General features: G+C 31.9%; 2 protein-coding genes and 1 non-coding gene across 3 annotated transcripts; 2 read left to right on the top strand and 1 right to left on the bottom strand.

Annotated features, from left to right (window-relative positions):
• Positions 1-678: 678 nt before the first annotated feature.
• Positions 679-1679, bottom strand: LOC150036150 (serine/threonine-protein phosphatase 7 long form homolog). The gene is made up of 2 exons (XM_090313579.1): positions 1186-1679; positions 679-751 (listed from the first exon to the last, which is right to left on the bottom strand). Exons 1-2 carry the CDS (start codon positions 1677-1679, stop codon positions 679-681), a joined length of 567 nt encoding a protein of 188 aa, XP_090169705.1.
• A 7354-nt stretch (positions 1680-9033) lies between these two features.
• On the top strand, positions 9034-11427 carry AGP9 (arabinogalactan protein 9). The gene is made up of 2 exons (XM_090313685.1): positions 9034-9735; positions 11005-11427. Exons 1-2 carry the CDS (start codon positions 9196-9198, stop codon positions 11086-11088), a joined length of 624 nt encoding a protein of 207 aa, XP_090169811.1. The 5' UTR covers positions 9034-9195; the 3' UTR covers positions 11089-11427.
• Positions 11428-12914: 1487 nt separating this feature from the next.
• On the top strand, positions 12915-13078 carry LOC120078903 (U1 spliceosomal RNA). Its single transcript, XR_005482178.1, has one exon. It is a non-coding gene; the product is annotated as a U1 spliceosomal RNA (small nuclear RNA).
• The last annotated feature ends 6964 nt before the right edge of the window (positions 13079-20042 follow it).

Genomic DNA, 20042 nt, shown 5'->3' with positions numbered 1-20042 from the left:
TTTATAATTAGTTCTTTTGAGATTTGTAATTTGAAAATGATACAATGTGGGATTTAAAAACGATCCCCCTGGCCCATACTCCTCATGGGGGTTGTCTTCGTGTCCCTCTAATTAGGTTCACCTCGTTGTCACATTCGTCTACGACGAATACGTCTTCGATCGGTGTCAGCAACATTGAGTCATCTTGTTTGTTGAATATACTTTCTACGTTCATCAATGTTTGCTAACACATTGAACCCAATTCTGGAAGGTTGTTTTGTACTGAATATTGTTGAACTTCGCCGATAAAATTATTCTGTAGAATAAAAAAAATATTAAATAATATTCATATTATATATATGGAAAATGTCTAATTTGAAATATCTTACCATGTAGTAATAGTAAGCGCTGTCTGGTGAGATAAATCGCCTTGTGATCGAATTGTACTAGGGAAAGTAGTCGTCTGAAACAACTGGCCTATCTGTTAATTCTCCCGATCACGTCGCCCATGCCAGTAGGATAAATACTCTACATGGATTTGATGCCAGTCTTGGTCGTGCTTACCCCTTAAATCGATCTGGTGTAGTTCTGAGAGTGTATAGGACAATGAAGGTATCGTTTGTTGCATCCCGAACTGTCTCAACACACGATCTGGATGATGCCACTCTACTATATGGAAGCATATAAGAGGGCTAACAGTCAACCAGATGTCTTCACCATCACGACAATAATCAGGTCATGATGACCAAATTTGTGAGTACGTCCAAATAACCTGACAAAAAAAAAATAATAAGTATACATATAAAAAATTTTAAATATTCATTTATATATATATTTACTACCTGATTGGGCGTCAGCATGTCGAATGTTTTCCTGTACACGAGCAACATATAAATAAAATAATACCTGACACTAAGTGGCCGATGATCTGGGGCCTGTAGTTGAACTTGTGGTGCTACGATTGGAAATCGATTATAAGCCCACACTTGTAATAGTATCAGTGGCCCCACTATTTCCAACGCTTGTGCATTGGAAGCCCGACAAAGTTCTTTGTACAACCATGCAAGACATGCACCATCCCACGAGTACGTACCAACGTGCTCGAAATCAGACAATAATGGGAGGAACATGAGATGCACCAGAGTATTTGACTTGTCGGCAAATAAAAATCCTCCAATAAGCTGTAAGATGTATGCTCGTGCGTACCTACGTACGCTGATGTCGTCGGCATCGAGAGGTAATTCAGGAAACTGGGACACAAACCAAGGGATGCTCAATCTTGATCCCTTCAGATCCTCTGGTAGAACGCCTAAGAGCTCTTCACAGGCGTTCTTCCAGTCATCTTGTAGTGAGCCTGTCAGTGGTTGACCGTCCACTCTTAACCCAAATTGTACGTGCGACATCCTGCAGCGTAATAGTGCATTCCCACAGGGCAGATGAAATGTGTAGGTCTCTGGTCTCCAGCGCTCAACTAGAGCAATAATCAAGTGCCAATTGAGCTGGATGAAACCAATCTGTGCAACCTCAAGAAAACCCTCCTCCGGAACGTATGGAATGATGCGATAATCAAATGGGATAGTATTCTGTGCAGTCGCCTCCCTCCTCCGACAACTCAACACTGTAGTGGACGAACTATCCCCTATTGCCCGATGCGTGTTTTGTTGGTACAATTGGACAGGATTAGAAGGACCAGGCTCCATTACCTAAAAAGTTCAAATTATATTACATAATAGAGTCGATAACATAAAAGATACATAAAAAGTACATAAGAAAATACAATTACATAAAATAAGTTTACATACATAAATTATAAATACATACATACATAAATAAATAAATTATACATACATAAACTATAACTATACATAAACTATAACTATTTATACATACATAAACTATAACTATTTATACATACATGAACTATAACTATAACTATTTATACATACATAAACTATAACTATTTATACATACATGAACTATAACTATAACTATTTACACATACTTAAACTATAACTATTTACACATACATAAACTATAACTATTTATACATACATAAACTATAACTATACATAAACTATACAAAAATGTAGGAATATACCAAGCAAAATTCAGCCCAAAAACATGCAAAAACATACATATAAATACAGATCAGCCCAACTAGAGAAAGAAATATACTAAGCAAAATTTGGCAGCAAAAAATGTAGGAAAATCGAGAACCACGGCTGCTAGATTCGGTGAAGATCAAATGGAGGACTGAAAGTCGAGCAAAATCAAAGTTTTGAAAGATTTCAGTGAAATAGAGGCTTCGGTGAGGAAAATCAACGATGGTTTCGGTGAGGGATTGATGATTTCGGTGAGGGATCGACGGTTTGGGCGAGAGAAATCGGCGGTAGGGAATATGAGTAGCCATTTCGGTGAGGAAGAAGAAGGGTTGGGGCGGAGCTTTTAAGGCGTGGAAGTCGTGTACCCGGTACACGACTTAGGGTAATCGTGTACCCGGTACACGATTTCCTCAGTCAAACCTGCATGACTGCCACGCCAGACTGGGCGTGCCAGGTGGCCAGGGAATCATGTACCCGGTACACGATCTAGGTGTAATCGTGTACCCGGTACACGATTTAAATATCTATTTTTGGGAATACTTTCCCTCAACCCTATTTTTATCTTTATTTATTAAAAAAACATTATTTTTTTAAAAAAATCAAAAATAGTTTCTTCTTCTTATTTATTTATTTGTTTTTGTTTAGTACGAAAAGCAGTCTTGAAATAACGGCGAAATTTCTGTTTTTATCTTTTTGGAAAATGAATTATCAAATAAGTTAGTGTGCAGATACAATTTTCTTTTTTTTAGAAGTTTAGAAGGGAAGGTTAAAAAAATTAAAATCAATGTCAATAAGTTTAATTTATTCAAATTAAAAAAAATATTACATTTATAAAATTCTCTGTTAGATGATTTCCAAATGATAAACTGCCACCAAAATGCAAAATAATGTAAGGAAAAAACAACAATTTGTTATTAAGCAATTAAATTATTTTCTCATCTCAATTCTCACTTTGAAACAATATTTTAACATAAATTATGTTAAAATTAGCTATTAAAAAATTATATTTAAATAAGGTGAATATATATAAAGATCAAATAATTAATAGGGTTAGATATTTTATTAAATTTGTCTTCACCTATTAACTTAAGTTTTTGGTCAACTAGCGATTTAAGATGGTATTAGAGCAAGTGGTTGAAGGAAGTCTTTTGTTACATTAATTTAAGCTTTTAGGTCAATTAACGATTTAAGATGATAATGGGACAGGTTGGTTCAAAATGTCATGTATTCGAGCCCCTACAACATTATTTCCTCCTCAATTAAAATTCATTTCCACTTGTTAGGTCTTCTTTATATTTCAAGCCCATAAGTAAAGTGAAGAGTTTTTGGGTCAATTGGTAATTTAAGATAGTATTAGAGCAGATAATCTATTAAGGTTCTGTGTTCAAACCCTTGCAATATTGTTTCCTCCCCAATTAATATTGATTTCCACTTATTAGTCTTTTTCATATTTCAAGTCCACATGTGAGAAAAAGTAATTTGAAGCCGTTGAAAGTTGAAACTCAAATAACTACTTAACTTAGAAGTTACACTAGCTAGTAATCCATCCTAAACTAATGCATCACTAAGTTAAATATTGCGAAATCATCCAAAGAGATCGAAAAGTAGTTATAGACAACCACCAAAATACACAAAGTCATATCTTTTGATTTTAATGATTTCTAAACATGACAAGAAGAACAACATATATTTTAGTTGAGCAAAACTCTCTCATATATAAGATCGTGTATATATATATATATATATATATATATATATATATATATATATATATATATAGTCTCATTTTTATTTCGAAAAAGATAACAGGTTACTTGATTAAATAAATTATTCTTTAATTTTTATCAAAATCACTTTTCAATCTTTTTGTACGTCTAAAACCACCTACACGTACTACTTTTTAGCTTTCCTATAAACATGTCACTCTCTCTAACTAATTTTTTTAAATTAAAATTTTGTCCTTTTATTTTTTGTTTCTTTGACGTCTCTTTCAACTTATATCAATAAAATTTTGAATGATTTAACATTTTTATAACAACTCTTTTTCTAAACTTGTTCAAATAATAAAATATTTTACAATTTAAATCATATAATTTTTTTTAAAGAAGTGAAGTTATATTAAAATACTTAAGTTGAAATAATATATCTTCATTTCAATTTTATATAACAACGATTTTTTCTATACTTTTATCATATAATTTAAAGGAATATAAACTATAATTTGTAATATAATTGATAAAAATTATAAATAATTAACTTTTGAAATTCATATATTAATAATCAACTTATACACATTGTATAATATTTTTGGTTTAATTTTTATAGTTAAATTTGATAAAATTTAGTCTAAACTTATCAGACATTATTATCTATGTTTTATTTTTAAATTTGAAATTTACCAAACACTAATATATTTCATATAACAATTGATTTTTCAATAAGCACAGTTACAAGCAATTATCTATGATTTTTAAGAAAACAATTGGTATCTCAATTGATTTTTTTAAGAAAACCTTATAACCGAATTTAATTTTTTTAAGAAAAAATTTATGACGGTGAGCTACACATTAATTAATTAATTACTAATCCTAATCAAATGTGTTTATGGTTTGGTTTCACTGGAAATCATTACCGTTAACAAGGCTTTAATTACACACTCTGACATTTACATGTCTTTGGACTGTCACCGGTCACCGTCACGGACCTCAACCAATCAGGGCTTGACGCGTCTGTCGAACTCACCAGACAGTCCATCCGACTTTGCGTATGATTTAAATTTACCTCAAAAAGGGTTTTGCCAGTATGAACCGCACCGTATTGGTCCTTTCTTCTCATGATAGTAATAATTGGTTGGAACTAAGATTGTATCAAAAGTAAAGTTTCCTTTTAAATAAATTCTAAATATTGCAAACAATAGTGAACTATACGAAAAATTAATATTAATAGGTTATTAAATTTATAACATGATATTGTATCATATGTATCTACCGTTTATGAGTTTGATATCGATATAAGAAGTAAATTGACATTTCTATTATATTATAAATAAATCAATAAAATATTAATAAAAAAATGTAACTAATATGAATATAATAACCATTTAAACTTATTTGTTTCTAAAGGGTAAAATGTTTACGGATTGATTTTAATATATTTTATGGTTTTTTATTTTATAATTATTTTCTTTGATATTGTCATTCTATCGATATTTCTGTTGACATTTCTATAAATTGAATTATAATATTCATCAACATTCAAACATTCTTTTTATTTAAGGATGAAAATATCGGTCCACATGTTGATATATCAATAAAATCGAAGAGTTCGATGTTGATATTAAATATCAATGGGTATCTCCAACATCTTTTATAAATACTCGTGAAATATATAAAAAAAAAAAACATTATCTATTTAGTTTAATGTAGGTAGGAATACTAATAACAGTATTCATAACTTAGTGTGGGAGTAAAAACAACTTAATTATTAATCTAAATAAATTTTATGACTTACAAAAATATATGTCAATATCGATATTTTATCAATATATCCGTTGATATATCCGTAAGTTTGAAATCTCAATATCGACAATAAATTTTATGACTTACAAAAATATATGTCAATATCGATATTTTATCAATATATCCGTTGATATATCCGTAAGTTTGAAATCTCAATATTGACAATAAATTTTATGACTTACAAAAATATATGTCAATATCGATATTTTATCAATATATCTGTCGATATATCCGTAAGATTGAAATCTCAATATCGACAATAATGTTAATCATCAATTGTATTCAAACTTTTTCAAAACTTATAATTCGATCCATTATTTTTCTTGATTTACAAAATTTTATAATAAATTATTTAACCAATAAAATATAGAAAATTTTCACATATAAGAAAAATGTCAAACTATTTATAGAAATAGCAGAATGAAAAATATTGATAGACACCGATAGAAACTGTTAGGCTTCTATCAACGTCTACCAATGATAAAAACTGATAGAATTCTATCATTAATAGAGGTCGATAGAAATCTACCAGTGTCTATCATTGATAAAAATTAATAAAAGTCTAAAATAATTAAATTTTACTCTTTTGTATAAATAATCTCTCTTGTTTTTTTCTATTTTTAAAAATACCCCTACAATTTTATAAAATTATTGCAATTTAACTCATTTTCTTTTAGTTTATAAGATCTAGGAGTTATAATAATATTAAAACATTACAAAAATTAATTTTCAGATATTTATTAACTATCATTCTGAGTTAATAAAACAAAAACTTGGGGTAAAGAATTTGAATTTTATTATAATAATCTCATAATTTGAAGGTTTAATTGAAATAATTTTATAAGTTTAAAAAGAGATGAGATGGATCCAATTGAATGGTAAAAATTGTAATTGTGATAACTTTTATGCCCCAAATAGAGTATTTAGTTTAATGACATTCATCTCCACCATTATTGTAATAATTAGTGGTTTTTGCAATTTTTATGAAATAAAAATAATTAATATGATTTTGAGAACTATTTATTTATTTATTATATTATTTTGACATCAATGAACCTCGTACGAAAAGGCTGGCTTAGATTGGTTTTCCAACTGTCGCCCCAATCAACTCCGAAAGTTTATGACATTAAATTTTGATTGGTGTGTTGTTTCTTTTTCATAAGTTTTTATATTATTTTTTATATATGTTTTGTTAAAATATTTTTTTTTTCAAACTAAACATAACTCAATTGACATATGATCGTGTTAATAATTTGTACTAAAAAAATATCTTTTTTATCTGTGTACTACATTTCATTCTACTTTAGTCTTTATATTTTCAATTGTATAATTGTGGTTGTTGTTCTTTTAACAAATCTTAAATTTAGTCATTCACAATTAATTTAAACAGAAAATGGTTAAATAATCAAAATAATTTACATAAGACACTATATATGAATATCTCTTCATTAATTATAAAAGGAACATGTTGATAAAGATTTTTTTTTAAATCAACAATAAATTAAACTAACTATATATGAAAGAATTTTAATATTTCTTTAAAATAATAGGCTAAAAATAAATTTTTACAAAATTACACGGTCTATAATAAAAAGAAACTCAAAGTACGGATATCTAATTTTTTTTTTTCCTATTCTTTACTTCTTACTCTTCTTTTTTAATAATAAATACCATTTTGAGTAGAAAAACTATTTCAAATGACAAAATTATTGAAATATTTACAAGATATAATAAATTTCAGAATCTATCAATAATAGATACTGATAGAATAGTGTTTATCAATATCACTGATAGATATTGATAGAAGTCTTTCAGTATATATTATTGACAGATTCTGAAATTTTGTTATATTTTGTAAATATTTTGATCATTTTTTTATACTTCAAAACAACTATTTTGAGTATCATTTTTCTCAAATGTTCAATATATACAAACCAACTACACTTTTAGGTGAAATATCCTATATGACCAATTAATTAATTTGCTAACATATACATACGTACGTATATATATATATATATATTTATGTACTATAGGACATAGATATAATTATAGAAAAATTGTTACACAATTATTGATTGGTTAATAAATTAACTCGAACAATAATGTACTTACACTCATATATACATTTTGTTATTTAAAAGAAAAAGAAAAAGAAAGGAAACAATTTGGTGATTGCAATAATTTAACTTAAACATGAATTGTTCTAATCATGGATCAGCACGTGGAAGGTCCCATTCCCAATCGACATTATGGAAATGCTTCTCTTGTTCTCTTTTTCTTTTTTTTCTTTTTTTCTTTTTTCATTTTTTTTTTTTTTTAAAGAAAGGGGATGTGACAGAGAAACTCACAGTTGGGAAGATGATATAACCAAAATGATGTATTCTAAGTTACACCCAATTACATGTAAACTCATCCGACGATTATCTAATCATGGTCTATAATTATTTTTCTATATTTTTCATTTTTACAATATCTTAAAAATAAAACTGATGCAAAGATGAGTGTAATGCATGATGCACTCAAATATTTGTCCTATAAGAATATTCCCTCTCTTTATTCACAAATCGGTTTTTTATTACAATAAAAGAGTGTGAGAGACTTTGAACTACATGTCAATTCACATTGGAACTATGCAAAAAGAATAATGCCTTGTTTATAAATACTTTATTTTAATGTAAATTGGATCTCGACGAAAAATCTTAATGTGACAAACAATAAATGAAGGGAGTCTTCCATTCTCCTCCTACCTGAAAATGCTTGCATAGATGAAAAGTTTTGTTGCATAAAATGTGCACTCATCTTTATGAATCCACTTAGGTCATGTTTACATCCCCTAGGAAAATGTAATAAATCAATGGTAATATAAAAAGTGGACCCTATTTGATTACGTTTGTTATTGTTTATCCGTGTTTTATAATCATAATGAGTGGGATCAACTTTGAAGTTTACAATCGAAAAACACAATCCAATTGTGGCATGAAAGGTGATCAATTCAATCGCATTTCAGTATTACATGGAATCTATTAGTCGATATCATTATTGTTATCGTTATTGTTACTGTTACGGTATGAGAAGTATGAATTTGTCACATTTAGTGTTATCTTACTATTACCATTATCATTTAGATTAAACGGTAATTATAGTAATAAATGTGATAGATTATAAACATGATAAAAAAACAATCGAATTACGTTTGTGATTGTAGCCTATTAGATTGTGATTATACCAATTTTTATTAAGATTCGTAAATGTGATTTAAGTGGAAAATATAGTCTTGTGTTAGATGAGGTGAATACGTCGTCATAGCTTCAAATAGAACCGAGACACGTGGCAGTCCTACATTGCATGTTGAAGCAAACCGTGGTTTGTCTATGGCCCCACCGACAATCGGATTCGTGAGATATGTTTGGTAGAGGGTGGCGGTTGGCCACATGTTGTGTGGATCATCAAATTCAAAATTTCTTGCTTTGGTATGTTTATTGGAAGTGAAATTACCTAAAATGCCCTCCATTTCCTAAATCGTCTATTTATTCTCTCCACTCTTTTGATTTCCCTCTCAAACGCTCATCATCTTCTGAACACAAACAAGAAGAATGATGGATCGTCGTCAAGTTTTGTTGTGTTTCACTTTCATTTTCATTGCCTTCGCCGTCGCCGGAGCTCAGTCTCCCTCCAGTCCTCCCACCCCCACCCCTACTCCGCCCACCCCCACCACTCCTCCCCCTGTTTCAGCTCCCCCTCCTGCAACTCCGCCTCCCGTAACACCACCTCCGGTCACTCCTCCTCCGACTTCCCCACCACCGGCGTCTCCTCCTCCGGCTTCCCCACCACCGGCGACTCCACCTCCGGCCTCCCCACCACCGGCGTCTCCTCCTCCAGCTTCCCCACCTCCAGCCACTCCTCCACCGGCTTCTCCGCCACCGGCGACTCCTCCACCTGCAACCCCACCACCGGCAACTCCACCGCCTGCACCATTGACGTCCCCACCGGCGGCGGTTCCGGCCCCTGCACCCAGCAAGAAGAAGGTAAAGGCGGCTCCGGGTCCGTCCCCTGTCTCGAGCCCGCCAGCGCCGTCAGCGGAGGCTCCAGGACCTGCTGGCCCTGAATCTCCTACCCCATCTCAGAACGACAATGTAAGTCTTTTTCTCATCATCCCAAACGTTAATATGATAAACAAAATACACCTTAAATTTTGGATTTGGTTGCTAAACTTGGAACATAATTCAAATCTTTATATTCTTGAACTAAAAACTAAGGTTATTCACACTCTAGTGTAATTTTAATGAAAAATATAAGTTATACTTCGAGCTCTATGAAATATATAGTTAAATTTCTAAAGTAGCAACTGTATATCAATTTACGCTCTCCTTTAGATTTTATTAAAAAAATATTGTACCAGATTTATAATTATTTTCATTAGACTCTTAAATTGATATAATTAGTAAAATAATTTCTCAAAACTACCTTTAAAAACCGACAATTATACCATTTATCAAACATTAAACTTCTCCCTGGCATCTCCCAATTTCATTTCTCATTCCCGCCAAGAAATTTGCTGGTATCAATTTCTTCATCGAAAAATTTTCTCCATTTCTTTTGATATTTTGTAGGGTAGGAGAATTAAACCCCTGACTATAATATTGATTTTTTTAAAAAAATCAAGAAATATATATATTTGCAAATGTATTGTAATTAAAGTGTGGAGTATAGGAATCGAACCTCCGACTACGAAGTTGATAATATGAACAATATGTCAATTAAGCTACGTTCTTGTTGGCAGAATTAGAATTTTCCAATTCCACATAGTGTTGAATTGGAATAAAAGGTTATTATATGTTTTTATGTAACATATAAATTACAAGTTTAGAGAGTTCCAAACTTTTGAAGTATTTAACAATTTTGATTCTAAAAAGTATTTAATAAGTTTATGAATTTTCAATTTTGTATCTATCTAATACATAATTGTTCCTATTCAACATCTTTTAAAATTCACGAATCTACTACACACAAAATTGAAAGTGTAAGCTCTTATTACATATAAATTCAATCTAATTTGATAGATCAGCTACTTTCTAAAGTTTTGCATATGACACAAAATTTTATCAAACAATTTCAACAAAACATTTATATGTATATACAAGACATAAAATTAAAAGTTTAAGCCAACAAGAGCATAGTTCAACTAACATAAGTTTGTATTATCAACCTCAAAATCAAAGATTAAATTCCCCCACTCCACGTATTGTCCAAAAAAAAAGAGAAAAATAGAGGCCCCTATTATACACATTTTAAAGTAAAAGATGCATGCTTTTCTTATTCATTTAATTCTATAGGTGATGTTTTTGGTTAGTCATTATATTCATTTAATTCACGACATATTGAATCGACGAACATTATTGCAGAGCGGAGTCGAAAAAGTTTGGAGAAAGGAGAGTATGGTGGGGAGCATATTGATTGGAATGGGATATGTAATTTTGATGCTTTAGGAACAAGAAAGGGGTTGGACATAGTTTGATATAATATGTCTTTCTTCCTTTTGCAGTGCCCCCTCTTTTTGCTGTCTATGTGTTGCCCTTTTTCATTATTCTTCTTTTTGGTTATTGCTCTATATTTCATTTCATTTTGATTATTATTAGCCCATGTCTTGTTTGGGACTTTTGATTTATTATTATTAGCCTTTGGACTCTCTCTCTTATATATATATATATATATATATATAATTACCCATTTGCTTGGGATTCTTTTGAGCCATAATTCTCTTGTATCTACCCTATTTAGAGGGACTTCTTTTATGCTTTTAATCTCATTATTTGTTCACTTACTAACTTCTCTCTCTCTTTTTAAATTGTTAATTTTTTTTTTTTTTTTTTTTGAGATTTCTTTAAAGTTATGAGTTTCGAATCTTTCAAATCGAGTGCCTAACATGTTTAAGATGTATTTAGAGTGTTTTAAAAGCAAGTATCTTCATAAATGATGCAAAAGTATCACCTAATTATGAATATAGTCGAATAAAATATTAGATAATAAAAATATTAGGATAAAATAATGTAGGAATCAAAAGATTACAAGAAACAAACTATAGAAGTTGTTATAATCGTGCTCTCCAACCTTTTTAATTTGATCAATCCCCTTAAAAACTTATGAAAACTTTTAAATATCGTAAAATATAAAGATTACTCCTGAATTTAGGGGTGGTCAATCAAATCGCAAAAACCGAACCGAACCGAAAACTCAATGAAATCGAAAAATGCGGTTCGATCCGATTTGAAGAAATTTTGAAACCAAATTAATTTGGTTTGGTTCGGTTTCACTTTCGAAAACCAAATTTGAAACCGAACTAAACCGTTTTTAACTAATATATATTTAAAAAAAAGAGTAAAACCGAACTGCTTTTAATTTAAAGAACAAAATCGAATTTAAAACCGAACCGAACCGAACCGAACCGTTTTTAATTAAAAAAAGAATATAACATGGATTTTTTTAAAATGCCAAAACCGAAATTGAAACTGAACTGAACCGTTTCTACCTTACCTAAATTATAGGATTGTTACAATCATACTCTCGTAACTATACAAATTTCCCAATTTTTGTTAAGCATTTCAAAATTATAGTATCAATCATTAAAAAAAATTACACATCCTAATTTAAGAAAACAAAAAATTGAGGTAACAAATTTGAGTTCATCATAACATTTTTATAGTGTTAAGGTCCAATGTCAACAAATTTTCAAGTTGAAAGAGCTGTGATTAATCAACTTTAAAAAGTTTAATTGTGTGGTTGTATATCAACAATTTACAATACTTGTTTCCCCAAATTTCATAGCAAATAAGGTGTTTGACCCAAAATTTGAAAATTAAGAAGTATAGTTTTTGCTTGTATCATCATGTAATGAAAACACAATAGATATATTTTACACTCGTGGTTTTTGTCCATCATGTTGGTGCTCTTCCTAAAGAAATGGAGGACGAGTGGCGATGATTGACTGGGGAAGGGAGTTGAACAATTGGAAGAAGGTGAGTTTTGTGGTCGGTTCACGAAGATGGAAATTGCCAAAGGTATTATTGAGAAATTGACTAACACACCCAAGAGGAGAAGGAAGAAGCACAAGGGTGGAGTATTAAACCAAACAACAATCCTGATTACTTATTCATCCCATTTCAAAATTTCATTCAATTTACCAACCTAGTGGTTGAAACGAGAAGGATAAGGAGGGAGGCAGCTTAATTTGGTTATACTTGTCCCACATCGAAAAAACGCATCGAGGTAGGTGCACGAGGGGCCTATAAAAGAGAAGCGAGAGGGAATGGGCAACATACTTACCTGGATGGGGTGAATGGGCGATCCGTAAGGCTCATTGCCTGGATTGGTGACCTTCATTGCACTTTGAGGAGGGGTGCCCGTCTAAGGTCTGTCCAAAGTGGCAGAGCCTGCGTCATAATTTGTGGTAGTAGGGGCCTGCGTTCGCGCAGCCCCTTCTAATGCTAAGGTCAAATATTTGTCTCTAAAAGAGAGATTGATGAATTATGTTGGATTCTTGGTGAATGGGTTTATGTTAGTACCGGGTTTTGATTCAATCAAATTGGAGTGTGAGTGAAGTTGAATCAAAACCTGGTACCTACATTAGATCAAATTGTTGAATTCATGAATTTATATAATAGGAAAAATAATCTGAAATTTAAAAAATATATACTAAAATTTAAATATTCAAAATTTTGATGAAGGAGAAAAATTAGGTAAGTATGAGATTTGAATTGCCAACCAGATATACAACTACATTGAGGGCATTATATATCGGATTAAAGGAAAGATGTGGCACATGCAAGTTGCTAAAATTCTTATTTATTTTCGATTTAAGTTTTGCTATTTTTTCCAATTTTCCTTTTTATAAAAAATATTTGATGGAAAAACTACTGATCTGCATCTTGGGCTTTATGCATTCCACTATGCTCTTTAGTACTTAGTTAGCAATCTCTTTACTTGACGACAAAATAAGAAAGAGGAGAAATTGCAATGGACGATGAGTTTTCCAACCTTTCTTTTTTCTTTTCTAACGTTTTCATGTTTCATAGTCCCATTTCTATTTCGTCTTCGATGGCTCCAGTGGCTGATTGAAGAGGAAAATCACTAATTAAGGAAGAGATTGAATCTCTAGAGAAAGACAATGCAACACTCGAGCCAATCACATCAAGGCTTCCAAACCTTATGCCAAACCTTATAAGTACGTCGAGGATAAATGAAATTTGATATCTAATTAATCATCACAGTCATTGCATTCATGTTACATTTTGCACCATGCGTTCTACATTTCAAGTCTTTGGTGTTTTATGTTTTTTTTTTTTTTTTTTTTTTTTTTTGGTTCTTCAGAAGAATAGAGTATTTGACGATGACGAGAAATCATATCATAGAAAAAAGGGAAAATGATGGACTTGGATGTATCAGTAGAAAACAGAGTTATACAAAAGTAGAAACTAAGTGTAAACTCGAGTTCAAAGTATTTAGCTCTTTTGTATTACAAAGTATTTTTATATTATTATAAAGCATTTACATGGCTCAATACTTAAATTTTGAGTTTCGAGATTAAATTTTCTCAAAATTTTAATGAATTTTCAATAATAATTTTCTATTAAAATATTGAATTTGAAAGGATAAGAAAATCAGGTTGGTGTTCACATCTACACCTTCATGGTAAAATATATGACCGTTTTTTCTAACATAAATAAATCATAAAAAATATCTCCAAAGTTTGGAAACCCTAGATCTTCTCCATCTCTGCTCCTCTACAATCCCCCACCATTTTCTTATCTAAAATTGATATTTCTCTCTTTTCTTTCTTCTCCATATCTCCACTAATCTAAAACCCACGCCATTTTCTTCAAAGACCGTCGACTAAATGGTGGTTTCTTCTTGGAGAGAGACTGAGAGACTCAGACCACAGTGGACACGCGACCTGGACGACGGTGGACGCACGACTCGGACAAGTATAGCCAAGTACTAGACGAGTATAACGCAGATATTGCAACTTTTCTCAATTCCAATTTTAGTGTCCTACAATAAAACAAAAACATTCAGATGTCATAAACTTTCATAAATAAACAAAAAAAACTCCAAGTTCAATTCTAAAACGAGTATAACCAATCTCAACTCACCCCCACAACATTCAAACTTCATAAACATCTAGATACAAAAAACTCCAACTTTCGCCTAAAACAATCATAACAAACTCTACCCACCCCCACAATGTTCAAACGTCATAAGTATCCACAAATACATAAAAAACTTCAACTTTCCCAACTAAAACAATTATAACCAAACTCAACCCACCCCCACAACATTCAAACTTTATAAAAATCCACAAACACACAATAACGACAAAAAATATATCAAAATCCAGTTGTTTGACTATCATAACTGTAGGATAGCCAACAATTCATCCACATAAAGCTACTAGTAAGACATAACTACATTGCTACCATAACTGCATGATAGCAACATATTAGACAACTAGATAATGAAGTAATCATACCTAATTCGATGACCCTCCTTTTTGTGATTGTATCATGTTTTCAATCATTTTTTTTTCATTTATTCCATTTGTCTTGCATGATCCTCTCTCATTTGTTTTTGAACATCTTCAAGTTCCTTAATCTTCGATTGAGACTGTTCGAAATTGGCTTTCAACTCCCTCACCTCTCTACTTTCCGTCCCTTGAGTAGATGACAAACTCGATGAGTTGCTACCTCTTCTTGACTTAGGTTTAGGGCTCTAACCTAGGCCTTTTACAAATCCGGGTCGTCTACCCAAAACTGTCTCACAGATTTCATCCCCTGTTAGTGGTTGGGAACCTTCTGGAGTGGGGTTGGATTGTAATTCTAATATTTTATGTTGCACATATTAATTAAGTGTGTAAGTACGAGCGACTGAACTTAGAAAAGAAAAACAAAATGAAAATAAAACAAAATTGGTTACATGTGCATCCTCAGTTGTCTAATTCATGCACTTGCCACCTTTAGAGTGTGTTTCTTTAAATACACGTCCTACTTCTCGACCTTGCTTTTCCTACAGTTCAGATTGAATTTGCAGAAACGACTTCGATTTGCCTACATGGTCGAATGGTAATTTCTCTCTATTCTTCCTGTTCGTCTCTGAAATTTCCTACATTCGAACCAAACAAAGAAAAAAAAAATGAAAAGATATTCTATAATAGTAAATGAAGCAAATGATATATGCCTTAAATCATTCTAACCTGAAACTCTTCACTCTCGAAGCAGTCACACAAAAAATGTCAACCTTCTAGTCTATTCTTAATCCAACTAGGCGGGTTGGCACGTGCTTGCTGAGGGTTGTTACATTTCTTGTAATGTCAGTGCAAACCTGCTCTGAATTCTTTGAACGAGTTTTACATTTGATGTTCTATAAAATTATTAAGTGGTTTATGGGATAAATCAAGCACGAAATGAGGCTACATAAGAAGTAAGAATTAATTATCATATATGATGTTCATGACAATCTAAAAGAACAAACTTATAAACTTACCAACAATTGACTCTTAGCTAATTTTACAATTTCGTTTGGAATATCAACAAAAGTACGACATCATACTGGAAATCCAAATCCGACGGTGACACTAATCGCATAACTAAATCGTACTAAATTTTGACATTATGACGCTCTTTAAAAATTGTGTTTTGGACGTTCCAAAGCTCCTTTCCATGACCGCCCAAACAATGACGGATGACAGTTAGAATTTTCTAATAACGCACTAAAGATGTGGACGACAGAAAAATTGCAAAAAAAACCTCTTGGAAAGATGTGTCGTGCTGCCCTTGCTCTGCATTTAACCCTCTTTTGACTTATTCTTTATCTTGGGTCAAAGTTTGATTGTTCTAAAAGTATTTTGATCTTTTTACTTCAAATTTGGCTCGTTCTACTCCAAATACTCATTTCTTATAAAATAGATAAATAAAGAATAAATAACTCTTTTAAAAAATAATATATCTAATTCACCTTTCCAGGTAAATTCCCATATAGGGGTGTTACGTTTTCGTCAACTTAAATACCCCAGCCTAGACAGAACCCGCCATAGACAAAAGGTGCCTTATAGATAGATTTGCTACACTTTATCCTTTTATTAGCCAATTTAATCCTATTAAACTGATTAAAAGATTAAAGCATTAGGGTTACTAATCATATTAGAACCGTGATCTTAGGTCTATGTGATCCAAGTTTTAAACATTTTAAAACCATGAATTAAACCTAAGTAAGCATGCATATCTTTCTTATTTCTTTTAGTTCTAATTTCTCTTTAACTCTTAAAAAGAAACAACTAAAAAATATTGCGCACAACGAGGCGTTTATAACATTTATAAATTAACCTATGTGTCATGCTTCATGCAATGTCCGGTCAATACTATATAACTTTTATATAACGCTTAACAACTCAGCAAACATGTTGTCATTCACCCTTATACTATAACAATTATAATATAAAGATGGTGCATGCTTTTTAGGCATGCATTAATATAACTCTTATATTATATGATGCATGATCATACTCTTACATAATTAAAATCATGCTTCTCTAAATTATAACAATTACAATAAAGAGATGATGCATGACCATTGCATAACCTAAGGTGGGATTTACTATATGTACATACCATATGACATATAGAAACATACATCACATGTAATAAACAAAGGATTAATGGACCAGATGAGCCTTTACAAGAAAAACCGGAATGAAAAACCCTATCTATTACGTTTTTCATCGAGCAAACTGGTTCACAAGCGAAACCGGGTCTTGAACTACCAGGAAGTCTTCATCATGTAGCAAACTTCAGTAGGTAGACGATCGTTCAGTGCGCACTAGACGATAGGAGCATAAACAAACGATCGCATAGACGACGACAAGACTGTGAAGCCTGACCGTCCATGCGATTGTGTAGCGCGACGACAGGTAAACGATTTACCTTGCGTTACTAACCGATCATTTAGTCAGTTACTAAGCGATGAAGCTTGCTGACCTAAACGATTGTCTAGCGCGCACACTTTAAACGATACGCGAGCGTCTCATCATCTAACCGACGCGTGCAACTTGGTAAATAATTTACCTTGCGATGCTAAGCGATCGTTTAGTTAGTTACTAAGCGATGAAGCTTGCTGACCTAAACGATTGTCTAACGTGCGCTCGCCTTAAACGATACTCATCGATTGCATATCCGATCGTCAACCCAATGCGACCAACTCTTGATCGCATACCCTATCGTTTAACCGATGCGTTCAATCACGATCGCACACTCCTTCATCTTTACGTTGCGATGGACAGCGATCGTGTAGAACATCTTCTGCACGATGCGATCAACCCTAGATCGCCTCCTTCCTCGATGAGCCGAAACCTTTACCCAGGACTTCGACGAATGACTCAAGACTTCAAACAAAACTTTGAATACAGACTCATAACGATTATTTATGCCCAAAAATGCAGGGGCCTTTACAAACAACCGCAAATGTAAAAGGATTTAAACAAACCGAGGCTTAACATCTCGAAAATATCCATTAATCCAACACATCCACAGAAGATATAACAATTAAAATAGCATAGAAATGCACCCACCATGAATGTATATGTTATTTCGTTGCAACAGATTAAATCGGAGTATCATTAACCTGGCTCTGATACCAATTGAAGGATCTCATACCGAGAGTTCCATGAGCGTGTTCAGATCGCTCTGATTTCACAGTGACCGAAACACAAAAGATATATATTCAACACATATAGTTATGCATACTAATCAAATTAAAGGCATGCTCATAATACAATAAATAACAGAGAAAAAGGTTCACACCAGTTGAAGGCTCTCTTCGAACATCTGAACCCAATGCAGCGGAAACCCTCCAACAGATCTACCAACACCCGACGGGTATGTCGACTGCAACAACACGATCAGTACTTACATTAACACTATAGCGGGGACGACACCACCACTAGTGAAACCCAGGTATCCTCGGCGTGAAAACCCAAAGAGTGGGCTTTGGTGAGTTTAATAGAGGATGGAGGATAACGATTCATGTAGACGATAAGCAAGTGCGAGATAATACAGTACTATCGTATAACGGAAATGCCTAATAAATTTTAGAGCCCATATGCTCCTGTAATTCTCAACTCTAAGTAGAATACAGAGGAAAATCTTGTGGTGGTGACCATTTTTGTTTTTCATTCGTGAACGTTCGTGGAGAGAAGATTGTGAAGAATTATTGGCTTCAAGGGTAAGTGTGACTGAACCCTAATTTCTTCTCTAACATTGTTATTTTGCATGCTGTAAATTTTTATTAAAAATGCATAATTTTATTCTCTATAATTTTTATTCTCTGTGAAACTAAAATTGGTTCTGATCCTGCTTATGCTATAGGCCTATATCTATCTATGTATATATGTATGTGTGTATGTGTGTGTGTGTGTATATATATATATATATATATATATATATATATATATATATATATCATATAGATTCTCATAAAACATTCCTGACGCATGTGATATAGTCAGCTTATTAAATATTTGTTCATATGAGGGTATAAAATTACCTTATTTGTCCATATGCTTTTATAAAGAAATCACAACTTGAGATTTACTATATATGTTGATGATTTGAGTAGAAACTTCTGAAGAGATTTCAAAAGCAACAGAGTTTCTTAAGAAAGAAACTGGGATGATAAGTTTTGTCATAGTTTGCAAATAAAGCATAAAGAAAATGGAATTGCATCAAGTTATACTTAAAAGATCTTTTATGAATTACGTAAATCATTGAATACTCCTATGATGGTTCATTAACTCGATGTGAAAAAGATATATCATCTGATCTCAGAAAGATAATGATGAATATTAGGTCCTGAAGAACCATAATTTTTTTAGAAGTTAGTGTACTTACACATTTTTACGAGTCAATACACTACCTGATGTAGTATTTTTAGTAATTTTGTTACCTAAATATAATATTCCTCCAAAAGAAAGATATTGGAGTAGAGTTAAATATATATTATATTTTATTTGAGGATTAGCTTATATGGATTTATTTTATTCTAATAAATATAACTATGATCTAATAGGTTGTGAAGATGCAGGTTATGTATCTAACCCATATGAGCTAGACCTTAAACAGGTAACTTAATACATGGAGATATATATATATTTTTATTTTATGACAGCCTATGAAACAGATCATAATGACTAACTTTAAATCATGCTAAAATCTTGATAATTCTACGAGGCAAACCAATAGTGTTCTTATTTGAAGATGATAAGGCATAAAATAGGCGACATCACTATTCAACAAATTTCTATAGAAGATGACTTGGAAGATTTATTAACAAAGATGTTACCTACAACAACATTTGAGAAGTTAACACACTATATTTGCATGTGAAAACCAAGAGTTAT

Source organism: Benincasa hispida, chromosome 5 (genome assembly GCF_027475165.1).
Source record: "Benincasa hispida cultivar pf3 chromosome 5, pf3_genome.v1.1, whole genome shotgun sequence".
In the NCBI taxonomy this organism is placed as follows: domain Eukaryota; kingdom Viridiplantae; phylum Streptophyta; class Magnoliopsida; order Cucurbitales; family Cucurbitaceae; genus Benincasa; species Benincasa hispida.
This window is presented reverse-complemented; position numbering and strand designations above follow the sequence as displayed.

Coding starts and splice junctions, on each gene's coding strand:
- AGP9 (XM_090313685.1), top strand. CDS start 9,196: ATGATGGATCGTCGTCAAGTTTTGTTGTGTTTCACTTTCATTTTCATT. Junction 9,736..11,004: donor CCCCATCTCAGAACGACAAT/GTAAGTCTTTTT, acceptor ACATTATTGCAG/AGCGGAGTCGAAAAAGTTTG.
- LOC150036150 (XM_090313579.1), bottom strand. CDS start 1,679: ATGGAGCCTGGTCCTTCTAATCCTGTCCAATTGTACCAACAAAACACG. Junction 752..1,185: donor GACGACATCAGCGTACGTAG/GTACGCACGAGC, acceptor TTTTTTTGTCAG/GTTATTTGGACGTACTCACA.